Source organism: Anopheles aquasalis, chromosome 2 (genome assembly GCF_943734665.1).
Source record: "Anopheles aquasalis chromosome 2, idAnoAquaMG_Q_19, whole genome shotgun sequence".
Lineage (NCBI taxonomy): Eukaryota > Metazoa > Arthropoda > Insecta > Diptera > Culicidae > Anopheles > Anopheles aquasalis.
The window spans coordinates 25,365,001-25,383,257 of record NC_064877.1 but is presented as its reverse complement, the minus strand read 5'-3'; the positions used below and the strand labels follow the sequence as shown (position 1 = coordinate 25,383,257).

The window sequence follows — 18,257 nt, the reverse complement described above, 5'->3', positions numbered from 1 at the left end:
TCTGAAGATAGCAGCAGCAGCAGAAGAAGAAGAAGATGCTCGATGGATGCTCGTAGTATCGATTGACAGTAGGGAGTGTATGTCGTCCCCGCGATGCTTGTGCCCGCTTTCTACTGGCCTCCACTGCATACTGCGACGAGTGTGGTTGTGCTGCCATCGGAGCCATAGGCGAAACTAAACACACAACAAACGATTTGAACCACCTCCATGACACACACGGTCACAGAAGATAAGAGAATGTGCCCTCGAAGTCGTCGCGGTTTGTTTGCTTTTCTTCATCGCACTCCACGCCACAGAACCGAGGCCCAACACACGGGTGTGCCTGTGTTGTGTGTACGGAGAGGAGAGAAGAGCAGAGTTGGTTCGATGAGTCCGTTTTGTTGTTGGGTCGCGAGAAAAAGGGGAACACAACCAGCGACAACAAAGATCACGATCAAGGCGAAGAAATATGAATGGCTGGTTGGTGTCGGTGTTTGTGGCGGATCGATGGCGGCGTTGGTGGCGTTGGTGGCGTTGGTGGCGTGACCCCAACGTCCGGTGCCAAGAGGCAAGAAAAAGAAGGGGTACAAGAAGTCCAGTCAGCGAAGCGAGCACACGCAAACGTGTTGTGGGGGGGTGGGTGGTGGTGTTCCGACAGAGCAGAAGTGTCTCGCTGGTTGGTGCCGCGAGAGTATAGTCGCGATACACAGCGCACTGCACACTGTGCACTGTGCACACCACCACTACACACGCTATCACAACAGAGCGCGCCGGCGAGCCGCGGTTCTTCTCTCAGTGCCTTTTTCGCTTGGTTGTCTCCGTCCACTGTCGTCGTCGTCGTCGTTGCTGCTGCTGCTGTTGCTGCTGCCATCTGATTGGGAAACGCGACACCCACCACGAAGCGCGTGTGTTCGTGCGGTGGAGCAGCATATCTCGCGGCGTGCGAGTGTGTTCGAGTGTTCGTCAATGGCAAGGACGTTACCAACCAGCAGCAGCAACCGCATCGAAACCCGCCAGCAACCGATTGGCTTCAGAGGGATGTGATAAAGAAGGAGCTTGTCTCTCTCTCTCTCTCTCTCTCTGTCTCTTATACAGCACACTGTGTGCCATGGGTATGGATCCACGCTTGCTATGTTCGTTACCACGCTTGCTATGTTGCCTGACGGTTTGACCAGCCAGCAGCCAGCCTACGACGACTCGAGATGATCGTGATTTGCTGATTGAAAGACCATGGGGCATCCTCCATTTTGCTCCCACTGGCTCGCTGCCTGCTACCGAGAAATGGAACGTTTTACTCTTCAATCAACGTACACCAAACCAAACCCAAGAAGGGAGCGTCCCATCTCGTGCACAACAAACCCCGCCGTTCGTCTGGACGCGAACTGGCGCAGGCTTGACCCTCGCGTGTTTCTAGTACACCGATGTTGATAACACGCTTCACCTACCCGTTCATTCGTCCCCCCCTTTCCTCTCGGACGCATCTCTCATCAGGCATCCCGAGCGGAACGAAGAGGATAGGAACCGAGCAGGTTTCCGAAAAAAAAAGAAAACAGACGGAGAAAAAAAACCGGTTCAGCGATATTCAGTCAGAACGCGTTTTTGGTGGAATGCTAATCAGTATCGTTTTCAGCGGAGTATCGTTTACCTGCGACACACCAGAACGGTCGGACGGATGGTCGAGACAGGAACACTCCGAAGATGGAGCAAAGAAGTAAACAAACACGGCAGCATCTTCAATCGTTCCACTGTCACTGTGTCTCCTCTGTCCATCCGTCCGTCCGTGACTCCACCAACCACAGAAGAGCATTTAGTTCAGCGCTTGTAGTGATTCCACATTGGATCCGTTTGTGTGTCTGTGTTGGAGCTGCTAGTTTGATGACCTGATGGACAAGACGCGATTGTGCTCCCCGATGCCTGGCAGTCCACTATTTCATTTCGCGCAACACTAAGCTTCCAGTTCTTTCGTCCCTGTGTATTTTTATGTTGCGCACCTTTTGCTGATCTTTTCTTTTTTCTTTTTAGTCTCCTTACTCAAGGTTATATCACGGGACATTGGATTGAAGTTGTATTATTATCGTAATGACGTTTTCGCATATAAAAATGTCGACGAAGCGGAATTGTTTTCGAATGATGCAAGTCAACAAATCCCAGACGCCATCGTGCGCGTTGCATATCAACCCCCCCAAAAAGGGCTACTTTGATCCTCCAGTTATGCAAACGTGTTCCATTGATACGAAACCGTCGGCACCGAAGGCTACTGAGGTGTGAGTGCTTTGCTTTGAGGAGCCTCACAACCACCGCCTACTCCTGCGAACATTGATGGAAACAGTAACATGAGCTCAGCTGCTGCTGCTGATAACGTTGTCGCTCTGTAGAGACCCTTTACTCCCAACTGTGTGCCTGCCTGCCTGCCTGCTGGTCGTGTGCTGTGGCAACAGATGCAGATGCACCCATTGGATCGCTCGTTGTTTACGTGGTGATCGTTCGCAGGTGATGATAAGACGAACCCGTGTCTGTGTCTGCGTGTTTTGCTTTTTGTCCTGCTTCGATGGAGTTATTTTGAAACATGTCGATCCATCTTATTATACAAAGGACTCGGTTGACTCGCGACAAAATGTCTGACGAGGTCTGCAGGCCAGAAAGAGAGAGTTCGTTCTAAAGGGGTTCTTTGCTATCAAGCACCCGCCATGACTCTGCGCCCCAACGGCACACCATGCGTGTGCTGCTGCAACCACAGCTGCCGCGGGTCCTGTTGCTGTTTGTGTGCGTTGATAGAGCGATCCCGTTTTCGGGTGACAGAGGTCTGTGGGGTTTTTTTTTGCTTGCTTGCTCTTGAGTAGCAACGGCGGCAATCGCACAGTTCTTTGTGCGCTCCGTCGCTCTCCGTTCTCGGTTGGGTGTGAAATGTGTGTGCGAATAAGCGATCATTTCCAACGGTACGCCGCCGCAACCACGGCATGATGATGGTATGACATCAGCAGCCCCAACAACTGAACGACGACGGCGGCGGCGGTGGCGGTGGTCACACATTCGTTACTCACGACCGGCACACAACGGCGGGTTTACAACTCACATATGCATGCCTGGCATGGTAGAAGCGGGTGTTCCCATCGCTCCGGGACCTCCGGCCCCACTTTCGTAGTGCGTGTTACGAGCCGTCTGTGCTTGTTGTAGTAACTGATGGTGAATGAAGTGCGCAAACCTGCATATCGTCTTGGCACAACGTAAGAGAGAAGTAGTAAGACTTTGCCTTCTGTATGTTGACCTCCACCCAGTGCCGGGCTCGGGAATGGGCAGGCGGCAAAGTCAATTAAACGGGTTTTGCTGCTCTTTCGTCATCGCACATTGCACCCTCGCATCGCTGGGGGTTGGCTTTTTACGGGATCTTTCGCTTCAAGGAGTCGTCCACTTTTGCGTGCTCCGTGGTTGTTTTTGTGTGTGCTTGGTGTGAAAAGGATTTTTGTGCGCTTGACCAGACCCCAGAGACGAGACGGACGGTTCTGGTGTTTAGTGCTTACCCACCCGGTGGGCCCGGTGGTTGCCTTCAGAGGAAAGCCTTCTATCGCCGAAATGCTGACGTAAACGCTGACGCTCCGTTGCGTACATTCCACCACCCATCAGCCAGAGACACAGGGTCTTGTTCTTCTCTCGCATTCGCTCCATCTCTCCTCAGTCATTGAGATTGTTTTCCTGAGCCGAATTTCACGCTCTAGAAGCAAATATTTGAGTTGAAACAAAAAAGTTGTATTTTTTCTCTTCTTTGCTGTGATGTGGCTGTGGCTGTGGCTGTGTCTGTCGAAGGAAAAGTGCAAAATATTACGGGTGAGTAGCATAAATAGGAGTCGAGTGTTTTCGACAAAACACGAACACATGCAGACACAAAAGCGCACACGAAAGCCGTCTTTGCTGTGGTGCTTCACAATGGCCCTCAGCAGCAGGCCACGCTCCGTTCCTACGGGCGGGGGCTGGGTTGGGTTTTTGAGAAGGTATCGCGCGGTTCTATTTTGACGTTGGCATTTTGACATTGACGCCGATGCCATTGATGGAGCCGCTCCCCAGCCTACTACCGCTGCAGCGCACATACAAACAAAGCATACAATCCAATGGTCGGTGAGGGAGCTGTAAAGGTGGCGGTATTGGCTTGGCGAGTACTCCCTCGCTATACCCCTTGAACCTCTGCAAATTGATGTAGTCGAGGAGGAGGGGCCTTTTCCTTCTACTACTTCGAACAACCATTTTCACTCATCACCACAACGCCTGTTCAGGGGATCGATGGGATGGTGGTGGTGACCTGTACATCAGCTCAGCTGCCGGTTTGCCGTTGAACCAAACCACCAAAACCGCGAGTCAACGCCAGCTGGATGGATGAGCGTTTTTTTGGTGGGTGCGAAACAGTTACCATCGAATGCGCCATTTGCGTAACAATATTAGATAATTGGCTATCGAGATGTGTGATGCTGGCTGGCCAATGGTGTGGTGCGTTGTATGGTTCTTCGGCCGCTTTCTGGTGGTTCTGATGTTGCCTGGAGTTTTGTTTACACTATCGCAAGTCGCACCAGCAGCAGGAGATCGGATCGGCTACTGAGATTGATAATTGTTTGTGCTTCCAACGTAAAGACGGGCTGGCTAATAGCTAAATTATGGAATGTTTAAAAGTCCACTCGCTGGCCGCACGGACGTGTTGGCGAGCGTTGGCGATTCATCTTTGGCCTTTCCTCTGCAAAGTCACAATCACAACGAAGTAGCACAGCTGACGTCAGAAAGCGTAAAATGGAATGTGCAGATTACTTCATGTTTTCTTTCTTTTTTTCGTGATCAATGCGGCGCTGACTTGATGTTAGGGAAAATTGTTTGAGTAATTTGTTGGAAAGCCAGCACTCCCCGGGAGATTTGGGATATTCAAATTGTTGGAGTTTTTTTGCGCGTGTGATTATGTTGAAAGGGGAAAACACTTAAACATCGTTAGTGTGCTAATATTAACTTATAATGGTTCAATGCTTATTCATGAGGAGAAAAGGATCATTGTCTTTGACTTGAATTAGCCATGAGCCATGAAGGACAATTTTGCTCGCTTTACTATTGATTCAGCAGAGTACAGCACCTCAACCGGATAAAACTATCGTCAGAATAACAAGCTGTTACTAGACGGAAAATAGCAAAAAAAGGTATGGAGGAAGGGGAGGGCTATCTACTACTTAGCGATCGTTACTACTAGCCATTCTCAGCGCTACAGCAGCAGCAGCAGCAGTACACTGTAGCACCGTCATTGGCGATTTGTGTGTTCAAAATGAGCGAATTGCAGCCACGATTATTGTAAAGCCAACAGGGCCACTAGGCAATTAAACGAACACACCAAACGACGAACCGCTCGTAGGAATCAAGTGGCGGGGCGAAGGCAACCATACTACCACCACCACCCACCACCCCAACATCATCTGTCAGTGTCAATCTTTGCGAAGCAGTGCGCGGTTAATGCAGAGGGCGCATCATTGCGCCTATGTGGCGACGTTTTGCCAAGATTGCCACCTCCGGTCGGTCCCGATCCCGACCTATGGGAATATGGGAGCAACCGGCCGGCGGTACCGGTTTCCGGGGAACAAGTGTTTCGGAGACACACAACGGCGCGGGAGGGGGGGGGGGGTATGACACCAGTGCAAAAAATGGAAGAGCAACACGACGAAGAAGAGGAAGAAGAACGAATCCAACCAGAAAAGAAAACGTGTGCCGTTCATGTTTGTCCCCGTTGTAGCGCGCTTAAATGCGTGATTAAATGTATTTTATGTCGTTATATATACCCCCATTCCACCCTCCCTTACCCTTTCTTTCCCTTCGGTCCCGGATCGCGAGATCTAATGAGCGCGATCGCAAACCAACAATGTACTAATGTGCCATTTTTCCCTGTTCTCTTCTCCAGGAACCGTGCAATCGCGCCTTGCGTCCCACGAGATGGTTGCAGGGGGGGGGGGGGGGGGGGTACACCCGTCCAGTGACTAAAACCGCACACAAGCAAAAGAAACTACGGTGCGTGGAAACAGCGACCCCCTTCGCCTTTACCATCTGTTGCTGGTTGCTGGTACATAAAGAGGTTGGATACGCGAATGGTCGCGATCGTCGTCGTCGTCGTCGTCGCCATCGCCATCGTCGTCAATCAACGGGCTGGCGGATGAGTTCATCGTAGCTAGAATTTCAAATCCGTCTGCCATACGATCGGGCACTGCTGGACACATTCGCGACGTTCGTTACTACCAGGACCAGCGTGTTTTGCACACCGGAACTTATCCCCCCCATCCCGGCTCGATCGTCAGCTAACTGACACTCTCCCTCCCTCTCGCGCTCGCTCTTCTTTGTGTCTCGCGTGGCCCGCTCTGTGGGACATTCTTCAAACGGCACAACGGTCTACAACGGTCGCGAGAATACGCGCGCGCGTATCCACACAATTTGGCGAGTTCACCGTTCACCATTTAACCATTTACTCCCCCCCGGGGGGTGGGGATGGAGGGTTGGGAGCAGCACGCCCGTGATTCGCCGAGACGACATGTGGCCGACGACAGTGTGCGTGCAGCAACGCACAACATCACGATTACCACCGTGGCCAGTCAGACAGCCAGCCAGCCAGCCAGCCAGCCAGCCAGCCAGCCAGCCGGCTCAGAGCCAACAACACGCGGCTCTAGTCGCTTAGTGTGCTGTTGAGCGTGGACGTCGAGTGTAATAATTGGCGTGCCCGCGTCGTGTCGTGAGTCGCTACCGTTGATCCGCGACCGCGGTTTACGATCGACCCCGGGGGGCTGGTGTGTAAAGGGAGGGGTTGTAGTATACGCATCCTCAACTTGTCGTTCGCGTTGCACCTCCCGCCCTCTACGAGCCATTCATAGGCACGCAGCGCAGCCGCGCACTGTCAGTGTCACCATCGACCGAGTGAATCCGTAAACCGTCGTTGTGTGGTAGTGTAGTACCGATACGATGAGATGAGGGCTTTGTTTTGGTTCTCTCGTGGCCCGTGATGCCGTTTGGTCGCGGTTTGGTTACTAAACAGAAGCGAAACAATGATCGAGGAGAAGGAGGAGCGTCTATAGACGCGTTCCGTACTCGATGTCATCTGTTGCAGGACCATAAGAATGGCCGGAAATGGGTGGAAAATGGCTCAGTGGATTCGGTGGGGGGGGGTCTCTGATGTTTACGCGAGCGTGTTGAGATGTTGATATGGGGGCTTGTGTTCTCGCATGATCGCATCGCGTATTGCACAACGTTCTAATTTTTTCCCCCCTTTTTCTTTCTCTCCTTTTCAGTAGAAGCTAAAAACGGAAAAAAAATCACGTGAAATAGTGAATGCATTTTGTTGTGCGTGAAACGCTGTTTCGATGAATGATCCGGTGCCGTAACGTAGTTGGCTTGGAACACAGTGTACAGTGTGTGTGTTCGTCGGTTGCTGTGTTGTAGATAGAGTGTTTCGTCGTTCTCACCCGACGATTAATTATAAGTATGTGATTCCTGTCCCCCAAACCAACCCCGTTGAAACAGTGAGCGATTAGCACAAAGAGCACATCATTGTGAAAACCTCTACAGGCCGGCCTACCAGTGTGTTTCGATCGTGTGTTGGATGTGTATCTACATGGAGTAAAAAAAAAAGTAGAACAACGGCCTGCTTGGCAACGACCAACAAATGTCAGCATAGCCCAACATCGCGCATCCATGGCATTGGGAAGGTGAACAATTCGGATGAAATCAAACGCTATCATATCTCGTGTCGATACGATCGCCTCGTCAGTGTGTGATGTGGCAATGATGGCCAATGGTTCTTGTGGTTCGTTGCCGCTGCAGCAGCTGCCATTGTTGGCACTGTGGTGATGGCACTACTGCCCCCCCTCCCACCAACCATGGCGACAACAGCAGCAGCTATATCAACAACAACATCAACAGCAAAAACTACCGTCCTGTGGCGGCGGAGACGCTTCGTGAGCGCGATTAATACCAGCTGTGTATTTGCGTGCGTGTGCGTAGGAGTGTGCAATGGTGGCTGTGACCTGAACCATTAACCCTTCTACCCACTATTGACAGACGAGCGGGCGACGGGCGTGCGCGCTTCGTGCTGCTACTGCTGCTGCTGCTGCTTGCAGCAACAACAACGCTGGTGGCAGTGCGCCGTGTGGGTTGATGATTGTGAAAGCCGTAGACGAAGCCGTCACGCGCGCGCGCGTGTGTACGTGTGTAGAGTGTTGGTTGTTTATGTTGCTTGGTATTTTGTAAATCGATGTGAATGAATTTCAACCAAATAGCTGGCAGGATCAGATTGGAGGTTGCCAGTGCAGAGCATCAGTCAATGAGGATCAGGTTGATGGCGCAGTGTGGCTCTCTCGCTCGCTCTCGCTCTCTGTACGACGACCTGCCTGACCTCCGGCTACTCCGTTCCATAGACTACTACTACTTGCTGGTAGAGAGCACGAGAGGAGATGCTGTGGTGTGTAGTGTGATTGGGATCATATGTGTGGGGCACCTTCGTCGTTTAATGTTCCATCTATTGCCCACAAATCGCACAAATCTTTATCCCGTACCGGCTTTTCGTGCGTGCTCTCCAGCAAACCAAACCAGCAACCGGGCCAGTGCCGCGACAGCAGCATAAGCGAATCAATTGTAAAAGTAAAACAAATAGCTGACAGTAGGGGCAGCATATGTTGGCGAAGGGGTCGGTACTGTGTTACGGTGCAAACCGCTTGGTGTTGTGGCTATCCGATAACAATAACAATGCACCAGCGACCAGAAGCAACCGCGGTAGAGACCGGTACATTCACACCGTCTCCATGCGCGCTGTGAGGCGAATGAAACGGCCACACTACAACTTCGCCTTTCAGCTTCTAAACATTGGCGACCGTGCATTCGCTAACGGATACGCAAAATTCCCTTTAATAACCGTTGTGTAAATCCCAACTTGCAATCCACGCAGCAGTATGTGTAGTATGTAATAGTAGCGAGTGCAATTCAGAAAGTTAATCGACAGCGATCCAGCATGTGATAAACGACGGCGAACGAGTGCGTTATGATAGGTAAGTGAGCAAAACACCTACGAGACCCCCTACTCGAATGATTAAACTGCTGGATTGCGACCAGGCAGGGCAGACAGAAATTCAAGTGAAGAAAAAAAAAACAATTAATAAATTCACACATTTCATACACTGCCTGACAAGGCGCCAGTTAGGTCAGTCGATTGAGCTGCTGAAATCAGAGGACACTGCAGTTTTTTTTTTGGTTTTCCTCAAATTTCGCCATTTTAATGAAAGTGTGGGAAAATGTGATAAATCGTGTCAAATTACTACTGCGATCGATGTAGCCATGCAGCAACGTTATAACCAAATTGTGGCTGTCAATTTCAGGCATTGAATGACAGTTTTATCGCCTATCGGGCCGCTGTATCTGTTCGATACAGTAGTGTGTTGAGTCATTAATTGACGGGCGACGCGAGACAAGTGACAACCAGTTGAGGGGAAGATATTACAGCCACACACGGCAAGCGAATCGCAATGACGGTGAATGACGATGAATGACGTTCTCTAATCATTTCAATTATTTGCCACCCATCGGGTTGCTATGTGCCAGATCCATGGCCAGCTTGTTCTATCGTGGTGATGAATTATTTTGTTATACGAATTAGTTTACGAATTAGTTCTGCATAGTGCTACCATTTGGGAATGTTAAAAGTAAGACGCGTAACAATGTGTTTTACTTTTTATTCTTGATTTATAACACGGCCATTGTGTTGATAATTATTTTATTATCATCATTCTATAACCACCTACTGAGGTTACAGATGGGATTTGATGACAAATCTTCGTGGTGAACAACGAAACATGGCTACTACTTAATAGCTGTTTGTCGACACATAACAAAAAAATTGGCGACATTCATTGAGGGAATAACGGGAGTAGCATAACCGGGATAGAAGACTGGGGCAGAGAACACAGAAAAGATGTACCGAGAATATTCCGCCTCGCACCCCCCCCCCCCCCCCCCCCGCCAACAAGTCGATGAAGAAGAAGAAGGATGGATCGCATTTTTAATTACCCCCCTTCTTTATGTACCTGCTGTGGATCTCTCTCTCTCACTCTCCTTCTCGCACGATCTCACTCTGTCTCCAGTGCACCAACCCCAGTGTGTGAGCTGCACCGATGGGGGAGCATCGTCTTCTGTCTGTTTATGGGCATCCATTGCCATAGGTTGTCCCAGCTCGGGGTTTGGCTCACCCAGAGACCGTACGGTTGTTGCTAGGCTGAGAGAATGAAGAACATGCAGCAGCAGCAGCAGCAGCGTGAAGCTGTGTGTGGTGCATGTCAACGCCGTCTTGGATACACACTGCCCCAAGGAAGGAGAGCAGCATAAACAGCACCACCACGGTCCAGGTCCAGGTCCAGGAGTGTAAACAAGTCGAGGCTATATTTACTTTAAATTTATATTTATAAATCCTATGGCGTGCGTCGAGCGAGGAAGAGGAGAGGAGTGTTGGGTTGAGTTGGGTTGGGTTGGGTTGGGTTTGGGCAAAACGCGGAACTTGCGCCTGCCGCTCTGCCGCTGACCCAGCACCACATCGGGAGGCTGACCATGTAAAAGGATCACACTGATATAAGGGGGGTGGTGGGCACGCAAGGAAGTGCGTTTATGTTGCACCGTGGGCTGTGCGTTGCACGTTGCGTTTACCGGACAAGTGAGAAAAGGAAGTGAAGGAACTCAATGTTAAACAAAGCATAAGAAGAAAGCACTGGACCACTGGGTGGGTTGCCGTTGAGGAGCTGCACTGGGAAGGCAGTATCGCTTGTTGCTGGATTCCGAGCCTTCCGCGTCCCATTTATGCCCTCTCACGTCGCGGACAAATCTCATTCCGGCACGTGATCGAAACATGAACTCAAACGAGAACGTACAAAACAGAGTTCGTCGGAGGAAGCTCGCGTATTACAACTCTTGGAAATGCACCTTTTTGTGTTTTTATTTTTGCGCTTTCTAGTGCAATAGGAAAGTTCCCTTTAGAGTGTCCTTCAATGTAAAACTCCATCACGGCCTATCCTCGGAACCCTATCACACAAAGGCTCCATTCAACGGCATGTGTGGGTGAACCGTGGTTTTTTTTTTGTACCGGTTCCCGCAACCACAACGCATTTCTGCGGCGTCCGGAACAACCCTCGGAATGCTTCCCACGCATCGCTAGCGCCTACGCATGGCTGCTGGAGCGCTAGATTGCTGCATGGAAATCCCTTTCCGCCTGCACGAGCTTCCATATTTTGTGTCACGGCTTTGCACGTGAAAGCTTCCCTAGAATCGTCTCAGTATTCAAGTGGGTTGCGCTGCCTGACTATCAGCGACATATCAACTACCAGTACTTCCGAGTTCCTCACCCTTTTCCAAGGATGTTCCACGTTAACCATTTCGGTTTTAAATAGAACGCTTGTAGTAGCCTCCATCTCCATTGACATGTTAATGAAATACGGTTGATAGAGTTTGCTTGCAATTATAACGAGCACTTGAAAAATGTGCACACATTTGTGCACAGGACGTTGTGCGGTTGGCGTACTATACTTTTTTAATGATGGCTCCTGTATGCCAATAAGTGCCCAACTTTCATGAACTGACTAACTTTCCTGCACTATTTCACTTCAATTTTTTCATGCTAATTGCCACTGTCATGACACTATAGAAATATTCCGGAAAATAAGAGAAAGTGAATTCTCTTCCTCCTGATCCCTATCCAACAGATAACGACTGACGAGTGTCAATTAGGCGTGGTACCGTTTGCTAATCATTTCACGTCAAAAACACACTACACGCTGATGCCACTGGAATAGCCAACGCTTCTAGCTGATCGATAGCAGATAATCTGGCTCAATGGCATCCTTCTGACGATGATTGGCTGGTGTGCCCTGACTGCAACATGCGATGATGGTTGGCAATCTCATGCGCGTATCTACCTCACGCAGTTTCTGCCCATTCGCTTGAATTCCACCGTTTGATACTGTTACTATGCGTTAGCAACCGAAGCACGCAGCTTAAACAAGGCGTAGTCATCGTACACATCTGACAACGATTAAGTCCACTAAGCGATTAGACACAGGCGCGCACCGCCTTGTGCGAATAATTAGATGAAAGGCGACGGAGGGCCGCTTTGTCCAGGGGAGCTGCATTCCTGTTCGTTTCCCGCATAATCGCTTTCCCATTTGTTCGCGATCAGTGCTGTGGCGATCGTTTCGCTTTGATCGATTAATTGGCGCTCTCTTTACGTGAGACTTTTTCAGGGTCCGTAGTATTATTGTTTTTTTTTTTAAGAATGTCTGTTGTAGGATAAAATCCGTGTTTATTTGTCTAATGAAATAACAAAAAAAAATAGACCGAATTCATAAGAAACATAAGTCTGAAGATTATTGGTCACTTCTTATGGATAAAATAAACCAGATAGTTACACCAAAATAGTTAATATACTTTCTGTCTTTTGTCCTCTCTCGTTCGTTTATTGTTCATTTCAGATAGCAAGCTTCCAGCATGAAACGTTGAAGGAAACGTTGAGATCCAGAGGCGGCAACCCAGCGGCCATAATCACCGGGCATCAGTAGCAATGGTACCGTCGCAAAAAACGCAACCGAAGGATCGCTTCCGTTGCAGGGAAAGCTAGAAAACAATAAGTCGAAAGTGACCGCTGGGCGGAACACGAACAGGAAGATAATCAGCCACGAAGTGGCGTATGTCATACGAGGCGCCGAACAGACAGAGGACTTGCCGCGAGGCTAGCATCATATAGGGAGCGCGCAAGTGCCAAGAGAGTTTTATTATTAATGAGGAGAGAAACGACCAAGCCTAGGCCAACAAATCGGTCGGAGGAGACAGCATGATATCGCAAAAGCTGTCGTCACCCCAATCGTCATCGTCGTCGTCTGCCCAGATGCTGCCACCCCCACGATCGGCGCAACAAACGACGAGCGGGAACAGCGGCACGGCGGTGGAAACCGTTGCTGCATCCAGCGCCACCAGCATGACGACCACGGTGGCCAGCACCGCGACCTCCTCCGGCACGAAGATGGCTTCGTTGACCGCTTCTTCCGGTGGCCAGGCGAGCAGTGTCGCGACAGGAAAGAGTGTCACGGCGAATGCAACCCCTCGACAGCATCCGAAGAAGCGGAAGTTCGATCTGGCCGAGCTGGAGGAAATGGAATCGCATCGTCCAGTCCAACCACCACCACCGCCACCATCATCATCAGCTGCTGCTGCTAGTCTGCTTTCTCAAGCCGCTCCCCAGCCGATCGACACTGGGCCTGGTCCAGGAGGGGGAAGAGAAGGAGGCGGAGGTGGAGGAGGAGGAGTAAGTGGTGGCGATAAATTATCGTCCTTAACAGTGGCCAACGAAAGCGAACAGCAACACAACAGCAGCAACAGCAGCAGCAGCAGGTTGGATAACGTTTACGAGCCAGATCCGGCCAGGGGTAACGGCACGGTACTGAAGAACGGTACCGCAGCGGGTGGCCATGGCACAGCCAATGGCAACAGCTTCGATGTGTATAGTAGTAGCAGTAGTAGTAGCACTAGTAATTGTAACAATAATACCAGTAGTAGCAGTAACTTAAGCAGAACCATGAGCAGCAACAATGCGGGCTTCGATAATACGAGCTTGACGGTAACAACGATGGCACCGATGAGCTCATCGTCCTCGGTTCCGACGCCACTGATTCGCGAACGACCAGTACACGATCTACGCACCGATAGCCCTGATCGTCGATCCATATCGTCATCGTCTCCTTCCGGAAATGGAGGGCAACCGGTGGGTGCCAGACTGTCGGAGAATTTGCCCTGCGCTAGCCCATCATCGTCCGGCCAGTCGATCGTGACAACCGCTCCCGGCTCGATTGTGGCCAGCAGTACGATTCCGAGTGCACAGCAGCAACATGTGACACCGCGCCAAACTCACTACTATCATCCACAGTACGTCGGTGTTGGGACTGCAGCGAATGGTGGGAGTATTCTGGGCCAAACGACGAGTAGTCCTGGTGCTCTCGTTAGCAACAGCAGCAGCAGTAGCAGCAATAGCAGTGCCGTTAATCGATCTCAGAGCTACACCATTTCGACGATCGCGCCTACGGTGGTGACAGTGTCATCTCCTGGTGGCGGCACCCTGTTGCATTCAGTACATCAGCCGCACTCTATGGTTGCCAACAATCGCTCCGTGCTGCTGCCCGTTGATACACCGGGCTCAACGACAACGACGTTGCGGCAACAGCAGCAGCAGCAGCATCAACAGCATGTGCTGCGACTGCAACGGACGTCCTCTCCGGGTGAAGCGTTTTATTCCGGCACGAAAAAACTATACACGACCGCCCCTTCCTACGGGTAAGTAACCGGATGTTTCCACTATTGTCTTAATGTATGCAGAGATTTTATGGAAGTTCTGTACGAAAAATTGCTACAATTTTGATGACTGCATCGAATTTGTTGCAGCCAATGCCTTGAATGTAGCCTTTTCTCTCAGTTTCAATCTGTTTCGTGTTTAAATTGGCGAAATGGATTGCAAATATTACAAACGAAATTCATCTGTTATCTGTTATGTTTTTGTGATACATTTCTGATCCCGGCTGTTCTCCAAATCCGGACTTCCAGCACCGTGCAACCGTAGGTTGGGTGGTTATCTCTAGATGAACAAGATTTGCGACCCTAAAGCTGTGTTGCGCTGTTGTTGAAAATAGTATTTGAATTGGTAACTCTCACCAAACATAATTTCAATGCAAATTTCGTTCGCTGGAGGAATGGCAACCGCCGTACAGAAGACTGCGAGACACAGTGATAAGCTTCGAGAAGATGGTCGATAGACACGGGGGAAAGATGCCCCACAATCGCAGTCATGACGCGACGACAAACAACTGCGGACGGTGAGGTGTTTGTTTAACGGTGTTTCCGTCGGATCTATGGGTAAAACGTAAAACGTGCGGTCTATGGGCTGCTTGAAATTGCAATTCAATACCCGGTCCCGTGGACCATTTGAATACTATGCATCTGGTTCTACGGCCACGAAGACCGCGGCACCGTAACCGTGGCTTTGTACTCCTGAATCATTCAGAGTAAATCCGAATCCGACCGATACAATGTCGGTTCATCCATAAACATTGGCATGGGTATCGCCTCACTTCCTCCGCGAACTGATCATTTGAGAGCCACTCCTGGTGGGCCAATTGTTTCTGTTTCCTTTTCTGTGCCAACACGTGCTTATGGATCTTTTCTTGCGTTTACTATCATCCACCAGATCACCGGGAAGCTACAAACCATCGCAGGCAACGCAACCGGTCACGAACACTTCTACTCCTTCACCGATCCATCAGTTGCCACCAGCAGTGACATTCTCGGTGCCACAACAGCAGCAGCAGCACTACCACCAACCACATCATCACCACCATCACCGGCAACAATCGCCACAACCGTCCCCGGTTGGACTGCTGGTTGATGGTCGAACGACGAGTGCAGGCGGACTGCAACAGCAGCAACAGCAGCATGTGGCCGATCGTAATGTAATCGATCTGAGCGAGTGGGTCAACCATCGGGTGTTAGCCCGACGAAAGGATGTTTACGATTCCGGGCGCATACGGGCCACGCATGCACCGAGTACGGTTGTGATCGGGTTCGACTATCCTGAGGGTAGCCAGCAGACGTACGACGACGTGTTCCGAGGAAGTTACTACGCTGAAGCAGCAGGTGATCAGCAGCAGCAGCAGCAGCAGGACATAATTGACGATGTCTGTCCTGCATTGGCCGATCTGCAGCCAGGTGTGCGGGTGTGTGTCCGCGCCACATGCGTCCATCCGCACCCTGTCAGTACCGGCGGGGGAGACGTGTTTATTGAGGGGATTGTGAGAGAACTGCAGGCCAACAAGAAACAGTTCGTAGTGCAGATCACCGGTGGTGGTATCGGTGAGAAGCAGGAGGTAAGCACAAGCCATGCGATAGGATATGGATGGGCCCCAAAAGTGACCGTTCCACCGTTACTTTAACACTCCCTCGTTTCTCTTCATGTGTTTCAGATGCGAGTAGTGAAGAGAGTAGACATCCGACTGTTAAAACCGCCTTGGTGGGACGAACTAGAGGAAGCACTGGATGCCGGTGTAAACGGTAGCCAACGGGTGATCGGATCGGTGTCCAGCATGGTGCCCCAGGATGGTGTAGAGCTAGGCGATCATCAGCATCAACGCACGATCGTCGGTTACGTGACTACAGCAACAGGCAATCATCATTCGCACCATTCGCATCTGCAGGGAAGCGGTACTGCGATCGAGGGTAGCAGTCTGGCCACACCGCCCACGGCAACGGTGATTTACGCAAGCACGGGTGTCGGTCCACCGTACAAGAACAACATTAGCATCACGCAAGGTCGGGGGATTCGGTACGATCCGACCGGCGGAACGGTAGTAGCATCGCAATCGCAGGATAGCAGCCAGCATCTGATCGCGCTTCAAGTGCCATCACAGCTGCAGGCCGAGAGTCTACAGTTGTCCGGAGAGGATCAGCAGCAGCAGCACCATCATCACCATCACTACCGAAGTGCGGCTACCTCACCGTTTCAAGCAGCACCACTAGCGGCCAGTGATGGGACGACAACGCTGATTGTCAGTGGAGCAAGCGCCGCACACTACTCCAAATCTAGTGGCAGCATCAGTGGTATGATGGGACTGCAACATTCATCGCAGCAACCACAGCCACAGCACCACCATCACTCTCACCACCAGCAGCAGCAGCAGCAGCAGCAGCATCAGGGAATCGCGGTACCAGCGCCAGCACACAACGCTAGCAGTACACCGTCGACGCCGTCAGTGATGACGACGGCAGCTGCCTCCGCCGCCACCGGAGTGGTGGCGGGCAGCAGTGGTTCCACCGGTACTACAGTATTACGCACCGTAAGCCCGGACGATCTGCGCACGACGAACAGAAGCTACGACTACGAGAGCGACGATGAAGTGCGCAGTAGTTTCCCCATGGATGGTGGTAAGGATCCTAGAGTGTGAGCTATTGTGCGAACGGAAGGATTACTAAAACACCGAAATTCAAACTCTCTTCGTTAGAAACCGAAAAATACTCAGGCAGTAGTAAACGGAGCAGTATGCAAAGCCGTGGCAGTACCTCAAGCTTACTGGACCAACGAAGTACACCCCGATCTCAACCAGCAACTCCTAGGTAGGTAGCATGTAGTGCAAAAACAATGGCAATAAAAAAACGAACCGCATTAAGCGACATTCTGTTGTCCCCCCCAAAAAATCACAACAGATCTCAAGCGGCCACTCCCCATCGGTTCAAGAAGGGGGACGTAGTATCGACACCGACCGGCATCCGGAAGAAGTTCAATGGAAAGCAGTGGCGCAGGCTGTGCTCGAACGAAACCTGTTCGAAAGAATCTCAACGGCGGGGCTACTGCTCGCGGCACCTCAGCCAGAAGGGAAATGCTCTCCGTTCGTCCACCAGCTCGGTGACAAACCATTTCAACAGGTTCGTTTCCCGCCATTCCCGCCATAAAAAAAATACGATCCCGGGTTTCCCATTCGTGGCGAGTTCATCACGTGCCTTCTTTTGTGTTCCATTTGTTTCCTCCACAGTCGATCGAGCAGCAAAACGCAACTGGACGAGGAAACGTCGAGAGATTCGGAAACATCGCCACACTATCGCGTCGCCGGACGGTTCGATCATGATGAAACGGATGCGGCCAATGTGCTCGGTAGGTCCATCTTCTCATTACTGTGCGTTGACAAATATCGATATTATAATAATAAGGAACTACCCACGTTGAGCGTAAAATATAAATATTACGAATCTTCCATTTGTCGAGCCACAAATTGCTCATGCGAAGCGGCGAGAGAAAAAGGAACAGCAAATTTACGTATCGCACAAGGGTACGCGGTATTCAACTGACCGATAATTGAATAGGTCCAAGAAACCCTGTTTATCGCCTATTCTTTCGTTCTGCTGGACCTGCGATTGCATTCTATTCTTTGTGCAGCGGCAGTAGAGTGCGATGGACTATTAGTAGATGTCCGAAAATGTGCGGAGAAAAATCACACCAACACCATCGCGTACGAACTCGGGCACGATTTCAAGCGGCGCCATTATTCTTGCACCACCATTGTTCTGGCGAAGGCTGCTGCGTCGTGTGCGGCCGCTTCGCCACTGCGCTAGTTGTGTGGTCTAGGCGTCAAAAGGATAGCTCGAACACTATCACGAGTACACGAGGCAGCAATTGAAAGTGAGAGTGAGAGAGAAAAAGAGAGGCAGTTCGAAGGAGAAAG

General features: G+C 50.8%; 1 protein-coding gene across 16 annotated transcripts in view; it reads left to right on the top strand.

The window, feature by feature from the left end:
* LOC126571567 (uncharacterized) overlaps positions 1 to 18,257 on the top strand; it is a 45,300-nt gene that overhangs the window by 15,283 nt on the left and 11,760 nt on the right. For 9 of the 16 annotated variants that reach the window (XM_050230196.1, XM_050230192.1, XM_050230194.1 and 6 more), the window contains exons 2-8: positions 7,266 to 9,017; positions 12,477 to 14,328; positions 15,236 to 15,911; positions 16,008 to 16,965; positions 17,043 to 17,154; positions 17,245 to 17,463; positions 17,571 to 17,689. In XM_050230196.1, coding sequence (XP_050086153.1) covers positions 12,836 to 14,328; positions 15,236 to 15,911; positions 16,008 to 16,965; positions 17,043 to 17,154; positions 17,245 to 17,463; positions 17,571 to 17,689 — 3,577 coding nt within the window. In that variant the 5' untranslated portion in view covers positions 7,266 to 9,017; positions 12,477 to 12,835. The other 7 variants (XM_050230183.1, XM_050230187.1, XM_050230189.1 and 4 more) reach the window with 6 other exon arrangements.